Raw genomic sequence first — 17,301 nt, 5'->3', positions numbered from 1 at the left:
CTCTGTTAAAGGTATGTTTGGGGTAGGTCTGCTCATTCACATATTCACAAAGTTGGTTCTTAGTAATTTTTTTTAAAATACTTTGAATTAGATACTATGACTCCACTCTCAAATAGACTCTCAAATACTTTGAATTAGATATTATGACTCCACCAAAAATTGAGAGACTCTCAAGTACATGTGTACCTGAGAAAAAAACAAGCTAAACAGACTCAATGTATTTCTGAAGGCCTACTTGAGACTGAGCAAATTCTAATCACAGTGTACACACTGTAGTATCACATATAATGTTCATGTATTGTTTCTGTGCTGTTTGTTTCTGAAGAACATATCTGTTAAAAACACCTAAGCAACAAGAAAACTTGAAAAAATATCAGACTGGTAATGATGATACTTTTCACAAATAAAATTAACACAGCAAGCTACATCAATTAATGAATGGACTTTATTGGAAAATAGCATCATTAAAATGTACATTTTTTTAACATCTGTATTATATATAGTATTATTTCAAATATCAATAGTACATATAATGTTCTATATGCTGTCTCTCTCACTGTTCTGTATGCTGTCTCTCTCATTGTTTGTGCTGTTTGTCCCACTCTCTGCCTCTGAGTCATCTATTAAAAACACCATAAAAAACCAAGAAAAAATTAAGCTGAAAAAATATCACTTGATATTATTAAATTAATAAAAATACTGCAAGCTTGACATTTCACTGAATTAATGGACTTTATTGGAAAATAAGCATCATTAAAATGAACTTGAACTGCATTGCAATAGCCTAATGCGAACAAGAATACATGTTTTTAACATACATTGCAAAGTATTATATATAAATTTGTATTATTTCAAATATCAGTAGTATCATAAATAATGTTCTATATGCTGTCTCTCTCACTGTTCTGTATGCTGTCTCTCTCATTGTTTGTGCTGTTTGTCTCACTCTCTGCCTCTGAGACATCTATTAAAAACACCATAAAAAAACAAGAAAAAATTAAGCTGAAATAAATATCACTGATTTTGCTGGTAATCAGATAAATTTGACAATTAATACATTTACAAATAGACCTATATTATTATTTGATATTATTAAATTAATAAAAAATACTGCAAACTTGACATTTCACTGAATTAATTGACTTTTTTTTAATGGACTTTATTGGAGAATAAACATCATTACAATGGACTCAAACTGTGTTGCAATAGCCTAAATGTTTCTTTGAACACTATGCGACTGTTTAACAACAGTTCACAAAATGTAGCACTGCATTCAAACTACTCAACTAAAGTTTATACCCCCCAATCCTTTTTTTTACAGTAGGCCGTGTGCGGACTTTTATTTTGATATCTGTGGGGAATTCTCCTCCGTTTCTCTTTGTTTTAATTAATTTATTTGCCTATTAAAAATCAAAAGTTAATCATTAGTAAGTAAATCAGACATTCCTGGATGACCTCCGTCATATTCACTAAAGTTTTCTTTCTTTTTTAATAATCAAATTCATTCAAGTAGTCGGGACAATCCTACTGGATGTAAGCTCGGGAGCCTACCTGTCTCATTGGCTGTTTGACTGTCTTCCTCATTAACATCAACACCTTCGCTGTCATGTCGATACAGAGTCTGGCGAGGTATCTTTGCTTCACTGTGAGGTTCCAGGTAAAGCTTATATTTCTGTCTATTTCTACGCATCTTTGCTAAAAAAAGAATACTTAATAAAGAAGAAAAGTGCTTGAGATGAGTTATTGATGGAGCGCTTATCACGTACAAGGGGGCGGAGCTTAGCTTGCGCGTGACTAGAGTGTCAACTGAAAATAACGGTAGATTTTTTAAATTTGCTTTGCCGTCGTTCGTTAGTGTAATCACCCAACTTTTCAGTCAGGTAATGTCATAAATCATTGTCTTTGCTGTTATTTTCGATGAAATATTGAATTTTCTGTTTATGCTTTAATATTTTTTCTCAGTCTTTACAACTACTTTGACATGCCGGGTCGTGTGTTACCTCAGTGCCAGAGGTTATGTTTTCGAAGTAAAAAAAAAAAAAAATCTATAGCGATCTAAAATTAGTCAAAGTGGACTCAAAAAGTCATCCCCAAAATATGGAAACTACTGGAAAGGGTGGACGATTTGGCTGTTTAACTTGTCAGTCAATAAAGATTTTGCTAAATCGTTTCTGTCTCAGAATGTAAATGTAACATACAATGTAAGGCCCGTGTAGCTCGCGCACTTAAAGGCTGACAAAGACGCAAGTACCGAATTAAGTTTGGTCAGTGTCTTACCCAGTATTGACCTGAATGCAATTTGTTGGGAATTCTTCATAAGTAAACTTAAACAATTGGAAAAAATCGATGTGTGTCAATATCTGTGCATTAGATGTTAAAGTGACTTTTTGTCTAACAAACCTGCTGCTCTCTGTCAAATAATGTTAACTGAATAACAAAAGACAAACAATCACAGTTTTTGATTGGATATGCATAAATTGATTTAGGCATATTTGCTGTTTGATTAATCAGTTTCAGTTTTATACTTGAATAGTACTGTTAGATAAACATACTTAAATGTTCTGTTTATTCCATTTTTTGTATCTGTTTTATTTGACTTTTTTGACATGTTGCTTGTAATTTGGTTATTCGTATTCTAGTGAAACAGAGCACAAGCTGGCTGTCAAGGTAAATTATTCACAAAGACATTCATTTGGTGTTGCTAATGCAAATTAATCTGTTAAATATGTTTTTATTAATTGTCATTTGTGTTGTATGTTAGCATGTTTGCCTACGTCCGGTATATCGATGACAACATCCGACAGATAGTGCCCTTGGACTATATAAAAGACTTCTGTCCACAGGATGTCAATGATTTTGAAATAAAGAAAAAATATCATATTTTGTGGAAGAAATCACCAGAGGACCAGGGACAATACTACAAAGCACAGATATTAAAATTGGCTGGTAGGATTTTAAAGCTACACTGTATCTCCTAAATGTATCTAAGCCATTTTATTTTAAGTATATTCTTGTACAAATCTGTTGCACTGCTAGAAACATATATGTGGGTATAAGATTCTGATAACAATCACTGACATCTACACTGGTGACTGAAAAAGAACTCTATTTATTTTGTGTGAGATTTTATTGTTGGTTTGTTGTTACTTGTATTTAATTTCTTTCTTCTTCTATTCATCAGAATCTGAAGAGGAATTAACGCGTGAGAGAATCTCAATACCCCCACTCGACAGTGATGAGGAAGACTGTTCATCCTATAAAAACTCCATGAATCCATCTGTAAGTTAAATAATGCAGGCTAACAAATTCAAGGACTGTTTTTAAAGGGATAGTTCACCCAAAAATGAAAATGTGATGTTTATCTGCTTACCCCCGGCGCATCCAAGATGCAGGTGACATTTTTTCTTCGGTTGAACACAAATTATGATTTTTAACTGCAACCGTTGCCATCTGTCAGTCAAATAATGGGAGTGGATGGGGACTTCTGCTATAAGAGTAAATAAAACTTGCTTAGACAAATCCAAATTAAACCCTGCGGCTCATGACGACACATTAAAGGGTTAGTTCACCCAAAAATGAAAATTCTGTCATTTATTACTCACCCTCATGACATTCCACACCCGTAAGACCTTCGTTCATCTTCAGAACACGAATTAAGATACTTTAGTTCAAATCCGATGGCTCCGTGAGGCCTTCATAGGGAACAATGACATTTCCTCTGTCAAGATCCATTAATGTACTAAAAACACATCTAAGTCAGGTCATGTGAGTACAGTGGTTCAATATTAATATTATAAAGCCACGAGAATATTTTTGGTGCGGCAAAAAAACAAAATAACGTATTTATTTTGTGATGGCTGATTTCAAAACACTGCTTCAGGAAGCATCGGATCATTATGAATCATTGTATCGAATCATGAATCGGATCGCGGTTCAAACCCGCTAAACAGCTGAAATCACGTGACTTTGGTGCTCCGAACTGCAGATTCGACACACAGATTCACTGTGCTCCGAATCTTCCTGAATCAGTGTTTTGAAATCAGCCATCACTAAATAAGTCGTTATTTAGTTTTTTTGCCACACCAAAAATATTTTCGTGGCTATAATATTAATATTGAACCACTGTACTCACATGACCTGACTTAGATGTGTTTTTAGTACCTTTATGGATCTTGACAGAGGAAATGACATTACTCCCTATGAAGGCCTCACGGGGCCATCGGATTTGAACTAAAATATCTTAATTTGTGTTCCAAAGATTAATGAAGGTCTTACGGGTGTGGAACGGCATGAGGGTGAGTAATAAATGACAGAATTTTCATTTTTGGGTGAACTAACACTTTAATGTTTTAACCCTTCAATGTTTTGTGTCTTAGGACATCAATGTGTCGTCACGAGCCGCAGGGTTTAATTTAGATTTGTCTAAGCTTTTCATGTTTGATACTATAAAGCTACTTGATTTTAAGCAATCTATTGAATAAAGTGCTATAGAGAATACGAATCTGACGTCACGCCGCGTTGATTTCTGGGTAACTTCTTTGTTTATCCGCCATATTGACAGGATCGCGCAGCCTTTCCGTAATTGAGTTTAGTGCAGTAATTTGTTTTCTGTCGTGATTGTGAAAAATTTCACCATTGTATGTCATTAATGCTGCATCGATAATGGCGATAGTAACTCTGATAATCGTTCTGAGAGAAAACTGGGCAATGAACAACGCATTTTTGCCTTTTCTACGTGCAAAAACACCAAGGGAAGCAGGTCGAGGAGATGACGAGAAGACGCCGGATGGCAAATCTTTTAGTAATGGCACTGATTAAACCCACTGCTTATCACTCAATAAAAGAATCACATTGCTAAGTGTTTTTTTACATTTTTGGTTTAATAATTAACATTACTTTTTGCGAGTCTGACTCTCAGTCCGCTCGTGAATTAGTAGAACTTGAACATTCAAATGCTTAACAAGAATGAAGAAACGCTTAATGCACCGTGACAAACACAAAATTCTGTACATATCTGTTAAAGCATACGGTGTGGAGAACGCGCTGCATTCATATTCAGGGCTCGTCTGCACATCTTTTAATATAATGTCATAATACACTAAACCAGCGTTTTTAAAATGTGCCTTGCAGAGTCACTACTAAACTGTTGACAAGCTCCTAGGGTTTTGATTTTGTTTGTGTTGAAATAAATATAAAAATACAGTGTGTTCGTGTCCGTCTGTCCACTGACTTTGACGCATAATCTCTGATTCTCTGGGATCGTGGAAAGGAATATTTACAATGACAACAGTTGTATGCCTACTCAATATGCTCGTTTAAGCGCCATTTAAACATTTTCCAACAAATAAATGAATCGACTTCTCTCAATTTGTTGAACACATAGATTTATTTGAATATTCATTTATTTATTTTTTTACTATACCGTAAATAAGCAAATGTACATAATATGATAATCGTACGTGTTCATACCGTGATACATCATCATACTGGTATATTGTTACAACCCTAGTCACAATCAGTATATAATATGAGTATTTGGTTTTTGTGAGAATTGGACATTGATTTTCTGTTTTTTTTTGTTTTTTTTTAAGTGTGACAAAACAAATGACAAGACAAAAAAGAAGGCAGCAGTCCAAAACACGCACAAAAAAAAGAATTTAATGGATATCCTAAAAGAAAAAAAAAAGGTTGTCCAGAGCAGTTTTGAATCAAACATGGAATATGTCCCCATAGCTGTGCACAAGGAACTGCAAGACAAATATTACAACCTCAAAAAAAGGATGCGAGAGGAGGAGATGGCCAATGAAGAAAATGGGAAAAAAATTAAATGCTTAAAAGAAGAAAAAAGGGAGATGAAGGCAGAACTGCTGCAACTAAGGAAACTAAACTTACATCTCCAGGAGGAGCTCTTCCTAAACAAGAAAAGTGAGCGTTTTCAGACTGTTTAGCCATTAATTTTAACATAGATGGTTCTTAGAAAAAAATTGGAAACTTTTATTGCAACTTGTAGCCTGCATTTTGATTTGTTTTGTTTTGGGTGACAAAACTAATAAAAGTGTTGCTTAATATCATATTACAGTAACAGACAATGAGACCTCTTCTGCAGTCCACACTCCACTTCTACAGCGGGCAGAAAAAACAGCAGATATGCAAACTGCCATAATACCCAAAAGTAAGCATTTCCTAAATGTTCTTAATTTTACATACATGTTTTAACATTCTTAGAAAGAATTGAACACTTTCAAATGTAACTTAAAACCTGTGATTTTTCTCTTTTTTGGCAACAAAAAAAAGTATTACTTTATCTTATATTACAGTAACACAAAAGACCTCTTCTTCAAGCCACACTCACCTCACGGAGCATCATGGTCTAGAAGAACCAGCAGAGGAGCTAACTACTGGAAGATGCAAGGATGGCAAGGTTTCAGTCATCATTTCATATTGAATGACAACAAAAAACAGAAAACTATATAGATGAAACAATTTTATTGGTAATTTGGCTGTTTTAAAATACATTATGTGATCAAAAGGGTAGCAGCAAAGAAGCAAACAAATGTAAAGGTCTGACACTTGGCCATGCGAATACAACAATGACATGATGAATTTTCTAATTGCCATATGTCGTCATCTATCGACATTTAGTGACATATATAAGGCATTAAAAAATTTAAAAATTGGCATTAAAAAGGCATTAAATAGCATTAAATTAGATTTAATGAAACCTGCAGGATTTATTTATTAACACACTAAATAACTATTACTTTCTAAATAATTTGTACATTTAAATATTTTATTAATCATTTACTTACACTTTATAAATGATCTTATGAACCACTGATAACTTAAATAACTGGCTTGTAAATAATGTAATACTTAATTTAGAAATGATAAATTGGTCATTAATAATGTATAAAAATATAATTATTAAACATTATAGATATGGTTATAAATCAAGAATAAAGTGTTTATAGCTGTATTTATAAACTGCTTAGTAATTAGAGGTGGTTAATCTGTCTGATTTCCCGATTCGATTCGATTACGATTATTAAAGTCCTGATTCGATTACAGTCGATTTTCGATTATTAACGATTCTCGATTAGCGATTATTGATTTTCCATTTCACAACAGTAAACGAAAATACACTACAAAGTGATTGCAGTATTAAAAAAAAGTCAGCTACTGAATTACTTAACTCTTTTATTAACAACAACTCAAAGCACTTTCTGTGTCGTCTAGTTATAACTTCAGAATTATTTGTATGTAGCTATGTTCTGTAGAACACAGAAATTAATACATCACATTGTGTTGTGACTCATCAAGTTGAACTAAACAATAACAAATAAATGAAAGGCTTATTTCCTTTAGGAAGTAGATCAGAACCAACATACTGTAGAAATTGGACAATTTTCTTCTAGAAAGACAACGTGTTCAGGTGGAGGAAGACTGCAGGTTGCAGTCAAAACATGTCAAGGTAAAGAAAAAGTTTTTTCTCCACCTGAACACCTTGTCTTTCTAGAAGAAAATTGTCCAATTTAATCATTGAGAAGACAAAATGAACATTTTTGAACAACTTACTGTAGCTTCAGCTTATATACTGTACTGTAGAACACAGTGACAAAATGCAACACACTAACTTGTGAGCAATCAAGTTGTACTAAACATACATAGCTCTGGAATGACCAGATTCTTATGGAGGAAGACCAGCTGGTCCACATATTGTGGCGTGAGTGTGCTCCGTTGTGCTGACAATTTTGTCATATCGTGGAGAGTGCGCTGATTCGGTGGGATGACGGGCTTCAGGCGGTCGTCTTTAACCCACCCTGCCTCCTCTGGATGAAAGCGGGAAATGTGGGCCCTCAAGTTGCTCGTATTGCCGCAGTACTTCAGTTTAGTGTGGCAATGTCGACAGATGGCATGCGTTTAATCGAGCCCGATCACACGAAAATGCGTATAAATAGTACGAGTTTGTAATCTCGTGGAATATATACACCAAAATGAGTTTTGGCGTGCTTATGGTACGCAGTTTTTCGCGTGCATATGATACGCAATTTATGGCGTATTATACGTACGAACCCCCCACCCCCATCCTACCCAAGAGCGTATCATATACACGCCATAAAGTGCGTATCATATGCACGCGAAAAATCTGCGTACCATAAGCACGCCAAAACTCATTTTGGCGTATATATTCTACGAGATTACAAACTCGTACTATTGATACGCATTCTCGTGTGATCGTGTTGGTTTTATCAACATGTTTAGAGCTCCTGCCATGAAAACCAAAATGAATCCACACGCTTGCTTTGAGCTCAGATGGAGCTGTGTGGATCGGTTGGTTGGTTGCTCGTTCCTGTTTCTTCCATTTTACACACCTGCTCTGGCTGCCGTTGCACGGGCTTGCTAACTGGAACTGGGCGCGTTCGTGACGTTCAACTCCCGGTATAACATTTTTTACAAAATAAAATAATGCAAATTTAAAATAAATAAATAAATAAAAAATCGATTTTTGAAAATGTAATAATCGATTCATACTCGTCCATAACATACTCGCGATTAATCAATAATCGATTTTTTTCACCACCCCTATTAGTAATGTCTATTAATGCTTTATAAATGATGAATTGACTATTTACTAAAGCTTAACTAATGATTCATAGCATGAGTTATAAAGTGTTACCGAATTGTCTTATTCTGCATAGTAATCTGCATTTTTGTTTTTTAGGATCTAGGACATGGAGTCATGATATCCACAGAAAAATGGGACATCGTGAGGAGAGTTGTGGGTGACTCAAAATTCTGTAAGAGCCTGGCTGTCGTTATATGGGGAACCACAGTCCTCAAACAGAGGAGTGTGACCGGCATGAAATGCAACGCTAAAAAAACTGCTGATGCAAAACCACCTCTGACTCCTGAAAAGGTCTCAGCTATCAAAGGTAAAACTGTCAATTATGTTATGGGTGTGACATTTGAAATCTTAATTCTCATATGAATCCTATTCATTACTAATATATTAAATAATCTGTTTATATTCTTCAGTGCTTACTGATAATACTTTCCTAATTATATCTCTAGTTATCAAGCATTATATGCTACTTGATTTGTACTTCAGAGGGGTCAGATTTACAGTCTGACATTAGTCCATCAGTTCTTGAATTTCACTTCTTGTTTATTTGTGTGTGCACTGTGTGTGTTCCAAACAGAGTGTCTGTCTCAGAGGCTGAAGGAAAGAGGCCACACCTCAGAGGAAATAAATAAGCGCCTCCTAAGTGTACGAAAATACCTGGCTGAGAAGATCAGTGACATAAACCGGATAAAAACTGTCAGTGGTAAGTATTCACATATCCATTTCTAAATGTAATGGCAAATTTCTCTAATAATATCTTTTTCATTTATTTGTTCATTATCACATTGGGTAACTTTTGATCAGATTTTTTCTTTAACACAGTTCCTACACTTCTTGAGTGCTTATGTAATGTTATAAAATGGATAATTCCTGTCCTTGATTATGATTGTAGGGTTTTTCCAAAATTCAAAAAAAATTTGGCGGCCGAACAAATTTTTGTCCCACTAAAGCTTTATCAGTTATTGTGATTTATGAGTGATGCGGATGACTGCTGCGCTTGTGATAGGGTGTATGTTACATGAGCAGAGAGCTTCTCCCTCGTGCATGCACATTCTCGGTCTTAAACTAAGCACTGTCTCTGCTCTCCTTCCTCCCACATACTCATCCAAATCAACTGGTATGATGGTAAAAGTTTGGAAGGAATCAAATCCTTGTTTCAAGTGGCGCATTGGGAGAATTTTTTCCTGAATTACCTCTGGGTGTGATTTAGGGGTGCAATGGTTCTCGGTAAAAAAAAAATCCAACCGTACGGTTCTCCACATATGGTTGTGAAACCCTGATGTTGTGTCTTTTCTTCTTAGTAAGCAATAATGACCACTGACGACTTGAAATGAAATAAACAAACTGTTTACTGAAGTTTCTTTGAACTGGATAACACATATGCAGCACACACACATTGAATCAGTCACATGTTTTTTTTCTGCGCACTCTCACTTGCTCATTATGCATTATGGGTAGACTTTTCTTAAAGCTGAACAACCCAATATATAACAATTTAAACTTTATCTGTTATTATCAATGACAATTAATAAAACATTCTGTAATTGCAATTATTATTCTAAATTAATTCACAACATCCTCCCCCCCATGAACAACTGTTCATCAACTTAAATCTCTAATGCATAAAGCAGTTGAATGCATCTCTTTAACACAGTCCTTGTGGATGTACGAACAGCACAGGATCTAACTTTTTCATCTCTGCCTTGAAACAGCTTTTCACTTCTTCCTAACTTCCTGCTTTGTCTTGGCATGTTGGCATCTCCGATGAGAACTATGTCACCTATCTTTAACTCAGTAGGTTTTTGTGTGTTGCAGGAATGCACAGATTTCAGGTCCAGTAGATAGTCCTTTCTCCAGTGATTCCAGAGATAGTCATGAGTCGGTTCCTGTATCTACACCGTTTTGTCATGTCTTCTTTACTGACAGAGGGATGATCGTGGTCTGCTGAAAATTGTTTTGGGGCAGTGAAGTAAGTCGCTCATCAACCAAGAAGTGTGCAGACGTTAGTGGTTGTGGCTCATCGATCTCATTGTGGACAAAGGTAAGGGGTCTAGAATTCAGTGTGTACCTCTGAGAGGAGTGTAGACATTTCTTCAACTGTGAGTGATGCTCTTCCTAGCACCTTCCTCAGGCACATTTTCACAGACCTTACAAGCCTCTCCCAAAATCCACCCCACCAGGCTGCTCGTTCCACAATGAAACGCCAGGTGATGCCCTTCCCTGAGAAGTATTCCAGCAGTTGTGGATCTTTGATGGCTTGCCACAGCTCGCTAAGGTCTTGATTTGCTCTTTTAAAGGTTTTGGCATTGTCTGAATAAATGACTCTGCACAGTCCTCTTCTGGAAACAAATCGCTTGAGTGCTAACAAGAAACTTTCAGTTGACTGACTTGAAACCAGCTCCAAATGCACTGCTCTAGTGACGGCACATGTGAACAGAGCAACATAAGCCTTGCATTGCACACGATCATTCTTCACATACAGTGGACCTGCAAAGTCTACACCAGTTACTACAAATGGAGGGCTTTCTGTTAATCTGTCTCGTGGTAATGGAGCAGTGTCCTGCTGTGCGGGCTTTGCCTTGAATCTTTTGCACACAGAACATTTGGACAGAATACTCTTCACAATTTGTCTGCCTCACAAAATCCAGTGTCTACTTCTAATTTGTACTAGCATGTCTCTCAGACCGGAATGCATGATAAATTCATGGTTGTGCTGAACCAGCAGCTCACAATATCTATATTTGCTGGGAAGAATCCATGGATGTTTCTCTTTGTAACTAAAGTCTGACTGTTGCAGTCTGCCTCCAACACAGAGCAATTCATCTTCGTCAAGGAATGGTTTTAGGTCTCTGATTTTTGAATCAGAGTTCAGGGTTTTACCAGCTTTCAGCAAATTGATTTCATGGCTAAAGCTGCTATCTGGAGTCACTTTTATCCAGTACTTCTCAGTCTCAAACATATCATTGACAGTCAACTCCCCGCATCTCTTGGATCTTGAACTTGCATTGTGCACAAACCGTTTGATCCAAGCAGTGACTTGCAATACTGTGTTCAGTTTGCTGTACTTCATTAAATCAAGCAAAGTTTCCATTTGCTCTTGGTCACTGCTGCTACTGAGTTGAACGGTGATTTGCTGATCTTGCTTTTGCTCATTAGTGACATCTTCATTACTTTGTTCTTCATCGCTCTCTTCCAACAGATTCGGTGTAGTCAGAAATGAAGGTCTTTTCCACCACAGTTCACTTTCCTTCAGTTTAGCTGCAGTCTGACTTCTGGTGGGGAGGTCAGCTGGATTGAACTTGCCTTTACAGTGAGACCACATTGCAGGGTTGGTTAGACACTGGATTTCAGATACTCTGTTTGACACAAACTATTTCCATTTGTGAGCTGGACTGCGAATCCACTGCAGCACGATCATCGAATCTGTCCACATGTGAACTTGATGGAGCTCCATATTCAAAGGCTTTAACAGGCTGGTTCCTAGTCTTGCTCCAATCACTGCTCCCATGAGTTCAAGACAAGGCAGTGATATCTTCTTCAGGGGGGCTACCCTGGACTTTGAAGCAACAAGGCATGTGGTCTTTGTTCCATCATCAGCTACTCGCAGCAGGTAGGCAACAGTACTGTAAGCTTTCTCGCTTGCATCACAGAACACGTGGAGTTGTTGTGCATCGTGTCTGTGCACAGATTTTATTCCATACCAGCGAGGAATGATGATGTGGTGGATCTGTGGAAGTTCTGAACACCATCCTTGCCAGTCTGAATTTTATCAGTATGCTGAGCAAATCTGGATTCAGTCATTTAGTGAAGGAGAGCCAATGTCATGTGATGAGGCATCAAACAATACTCTGAGCTTTGTGGTTACCTTGTCTTCCCACAGAACAGCATGATGAGGCATGTAGTACTTTACAGCATTTGGAGACGACCTGCCCTCCACCACGTCTTCGACGATGCCCTGCTCAAGGTAATCATTCACAACTTCATTGTATCTGTGATACAGCACTACATCTGACTGCAACTTTCTTCAAAGTCCTTCAAATCTTTTCTTTGCAATTCTTTAGTTATCTGGGAGTTCTGGTTTGTCAGGTCGCCATGGCAGCTCCACTTCATATCGACCGTCTTTGTACTGAGTTGTCTTTTCAAACAGGTGAAGAGCCTCCTCCTCTTCAGGACTGTCTGTCTGCTTCATGTTGATACCAAGGGACTCGATTTCCCAGAAGGCCTTCAGACGTTCTGAGACCAGTGTGTCTTCGTTAATTTGTACGTGCAAGCATGCTGCATCAGAAACACTGGACATTGTGACTGGGCCCTGCACTGACCATCCAAAAATGCTTTCAATGGCCACAAGTGCATCTGTGATTCTTTCTACTTGGCCTGATACTATACTCCAATAATAGTCCACACCAATGTGCTTTGGCCCAAGACAAACAAAGCATTGTCCCATTTTCATTCATTTTTCTTTCCGTGCAGCAATGTCAATTTCTGGACACAGTTCTGTTTTGTGTGCTGCACTGTCACAGAAAAGGCAGTTCGGTGTTCTTTGACTGGTGGTTTGCAGTACTGCAGCTGACGGCATGTGATGCTTTTTATGCTTCATTTCAATTGATGTGTCTGGTCTTTTAAATGGTTTGTGTTAGCTTTGACTAGAGATGTTCCGATACCCCTTTTCCATTCCCGATACCGATGCCGATACCTGAGCTCAGGGTATCGGCCGATACCGAGTACCGATCCGATACCTGGGTGTGTATCTGTAGCCTATATATATATATATACTACTAGCCCTGTATGAATTGATAGAATTATTTATGGTGTGCTTCAGACTTATCCCTTAATAAAACAAGAACAAAAACATACAGTGAACTAGAGTATTTTTATTATCTGACATACATTTGTCAGTTATATTATTTATTTATTTTAAGTGAAAAAGAACTTCAAATGCAGTCACAAATCTAACACTGTAAACTGAAAAAGGTATATTAGTTTTACAATATAACTATAAAAACAGTGCAACAAATAAATCTAGGAATATAATTAGGCTATATAAGAAAATAATCTCTTTAAAACTTGAAGTCCAGAAACAATTTTGTTAAATAAAAATCTCACGTTTTCGACGACTGACAGCAGCTGGTCATCCAGAACAATAAACCCGACAATTTTGTCGGTTATCTTTGTCTTTTGAAAACTTTTCTCTTTGTTTGAATGAAGCTGGCACGCCTCATCCTTCTCCATCTTAAGCGCGTCAAACGCCCGAATCGCTCAATTCGCACCGCGTCATTCACGCGAATCGCGCCGCAGGGAGTCAATTCGCGTCTTTGCATTGACTTAACATGTAAATCACACGCGCTTATCGCTTCATTCACGTCTGGTGTGAACGCAGCATTAGCCTTTATGTAACCATCGTGTTGCGCGGGGTGACGCGTCTTCAAATGCTTTATTAAGTTATTTGTGTTAAAGTTGCCAATACTTGTGCCACTTGAAATTGCAGCATTGCATATGAGACATGTCGCCGTTTTACTGGTCTGAAATACTGCCAAACAGCAGACATACTGCGTTTTCACTTCTCCGCTGCTCTAAACAGTGGTTGCTTGTGGCAACACAGCACAACTTCCTGTGTTTGCATTCTGAGCCGCGAAGAAGAATTGATTTCCGATTTTTGCTTGCTCCGAACTTCTGTTTTGCTCAACGTGCCATTTTTGTGAATAGCGGTTTCAAACTGATTCCAAAAGTCTTGCCACAAGCTAATTTCACTGCTGAACTTGCTGATTATTAACTTGGGTAGCTTAACTGTTTGTCAGTCACATGTTCTTTTTCTGCGCGCTCTCACTTGCTCATTATGCATTATGGATAGACTTTTCTTAAAGGGTTAGTTCACCCAAAAATGAAAATTCTGTCATTTATTACTCACCCTCATGCCGTTTCACACCCGTAAGACCTTCATTAATCTTCTGAACACAAATTAAGATATTTTAGTTCAAATCCGATGGCCCCGTGAGGCCTGCATAGGGAACAATGACATTTCCTCTGTCAAGATCCATTAATGTACTAAAAACACATCTAAATCAGTTCATGTGAGTACAGTGGTTCAATATTAATATTATAAAGCGATGCCAAAAAAACAAAATAACGACTTATTTAGTGATGGCCGATTACAAAACAAGCATCGGAGGACAATGAATCAGTGTATCGAATCATGAATCGGATCGCGGTTCAAACCCGCCAAACGGCTGAAATCACGTGACTTTGGTGCTCCGAACTGCAGATTCGACACGCTGATTCACAATGCTCTGATGCTTCCTGAAGCAGTGTTTTGAAATCGGCCATCACCAAATAAGTCGTTATTTTGTTTTTTTGCCGCACCAAAAATATTCTCGTGGCTTTATAATATTAATATTGAACCACTGTACTCACATGAACTGATTTAAATATGTTTTTAGTACATTAATGGATCTTGACAGAGGAAATGTCATTGTTCCCTATGAAGGCCTCACGGGGCCATCGGATTTGAACTAAAATATCTTAATTTGTGTTCCGAAGATTAATGAAGGTCTTACGGGTGTGGAACGGCATGAGGGTAAATAATAAATGACAAAATTTTCATTTTTGGGTGAACTAACCCTTTAAAGCTGAACAACCCAATATATGACAATTTAAACTTTATCTGTTATTATCAGTGACAATTAATAAAACATTCTGTAATTGCTATTATTACTCTAAATTAATTCACAACACCTGACAAAACAATAGCTGAAAATCCTGTTGTTTTCTGGGTCTGGTGTCAATTAAAGCTTTTATTGGACTAACAAGGAAGTTTTCAGCTCTAAAACTTAAAGGATATTATTAAAGTATGATGACCTCAGTTCATCACCCCTTTAATTTAAATCATGTATACTGATCATTCATTTATAGGGAAATATATTTTCTTTCCATAAGGGAAAATTCCCCTGTGCCAGCACACTATTTGGGTAGATTTTGCTTTTCCAGTGAGCATTAATGGTACATAAGTGGAGCATTCACTACAAAAAAATGCTAAGTAAGATTAAAACCTGAGCACTAAAAACGGAGGGGCAGGCAGCATATAAATTAAGTTAATATTTTGGGCTTATATTTTCAGCCTTTTTTCTCTTTCAGTCAAAAACCAAAAATGCTATTTTCAACAGAAAATGTTGGTGCACCCCTAACCAGAACTATCTGTTTCATAAATTAAAACATATACCTGGAGAAGGTTAAATAAAAGATGACTGTCATGCTATGAACATATGACTAATGGACAAAAGTTCACAGCTGTCAAGATATCTTGAATCTGCTCAAAGTACACCCAAAGTGTTGAATGAATTAAGGCATGATGTTTTGTTGACAACTAAGTTCTTGCAACTTCTTTGAGACTCCCATATAAATATACAATGTTTGGATGATCTCATATACTGATAATGTGGTTTAAGAGGTACATTGTCCTAATGAATTCTCCTTTTTTGCAGGTCTAACCCAGCCACAGTGGATACAGTGATGCTACAAACATCATAGTTCTTTTCGTTTATTGTTTATCTTATTCTTGTAGTTCTTGTATACATTAATTAATAAAAAGGTCATTGTTATTTTTTTGTGTCAGATATTTATTCCCAGCTTAGTTAAGTAAATACACTGGTCTTAATCCTAAATTTAATTTAGATTACAGGTGCATGTTCTTAATTCTTTGCAAAACACAACCTGAGCTGTTAGCTTTTGAAAAGTTGGTGTGCAATTTATACAAATTAAAATTATAGATTTGAAGTTTTTTTTTAAGCAACAAGGACAAAACCAGTGTATAAGTGTAGTAATAACTGAAAGTATTTAATTAATTAATGGCCTAATTAAAAGCAAATAAAGACCAATACAATTTGTAATGGAACCATTAGAACCAATACAAAAACTGCAATGGAAATCATTAAATATTTGCAAATAAAGACCAATACAAATTTGTAATGGAACCATTAGAACCAATACAAAAACTGTAATGGAAACCATTAAATATTTGCAAATAAAGACCAATACAAATTTGTAATGGAACCATTAGAACCAATACAAAAACTGTAATGGAAATCATTAAATATTTGCAAATAAAGACCAATACAAATTTGTAATGGAACCATTAGAACCAATACAAAAACTGTAATGGAAACCATTAAATATTTGCAAATAAAGACCAATACAAATTTGTAATGGAACCATTAGAACCAATACAAAAACTGTAATGGAAATCATTAAATATTTGCAAATAAAGACCAATACAAATTTGTAATGGAACCATTAGAACCAATACAAAAACTGTAATGGAAACCATTAAATATTTGCAAATAAAGACCAATACAACTTTGTAATGGAACCATTAGAACCAATACAAAAACTGTAATGGAAACCATTAAATATTTGCAAATAAAGACCAATACAAATTTGTAATGGAACCATTAGAACCAATACAAAAACTGTAATGGAAACCATTAAATATTTGCAAATAAAGACCAATACAAATTTGTAATGGAACCATTAGAACCAATACAAAAACTGTAATGGAAACCATTAAATATTTGCAAATAAAGACCAATACAACTTTGTAATGGAACCATTAGAACCAATACAAAAACTGTAATGGAAATCATTAAATATTTGCAAATAAAGACCAATACAAATTTGTAATGGAACCA

At 36.2% G+C, this 17,301-nt stretch overlaps 1 protein-coding gene across 6 annotated transcripts; it reads left to right on the top strand.

The window, feature by feature from the left end:
• Positions 1 to 1,539: 1,539 nt before the first annotated feature.
• LOC125273855 (BEN domain-containing protein 5-like) lies at positions 1,540 to 16,215 on the top strand. 6 transcript variants are annotated; one of them, XM_048199635.1, is made up of 10 exons: positions 1,540 to 1,657; positions 2,640 to 2,667; positions 2,844 to 2,946; positions 3,182 to 3,279; positions 5,592 to 5,925; positions 6,080 to 6,172; positions 6,318 to 6,421; positions 8,723 to 8,933; positions 9,201 to 9,326; positions 16,099 to 16,215. In XM_048199635.1, exons 4-10 carry the CDS (start codon positions 3,268 to 3,270, stop codon positions 16,125 to 16,127), a joined length of 909 nt encoding a protein of 302 aa, XP_048055592.1. In that variant the 5' UTR covers positions 1,540 to 1,657; positions 2,640 to 2,667; positions 2,844 to 2,946; positions 3,182 to 3,267; the 3' UTR covers positions 16,128 to 16,215. The 6 variants fall into 6 exon arrangements, with proteins under 6 accessions (XP_048055592.1, XP_048055566.1, XP_048055556.1 ...); XM_048199609.1 differs by having other exon boundaries at positions 1,566 to 1,657; positions 2,762 to 2,946; XM_048199599.1 differs by lacking the exon at positions 1,540 to 1,657 and adding an exon at positions 1,782 to 1,880 and having other exon boundaries at positions 2,762 to 2,946.
• Positions 16,216 to 17,301: the final 1,086 nt, after the last annotated feature.

Source organism: Megalobrama amblycephala, linkage group LG1 (assembly GCF_018812025.1).
Source record: "Megalobrama amblycephala isolate DHTTF-2021 linkage group LG1, ASM1881202v1, whole genome shotgun sequence".
NCBI lineage: Eukaryota > Metazoa > Chordata > Actinopteri > Cypriniformes > Xenocyprididae > Megalobrama > Megalobrama amblycephala.
Note: the sequence above shows the minus strand (reverse complement) of the source record. Positions and strands in the feature narration are given on the sequence as shown.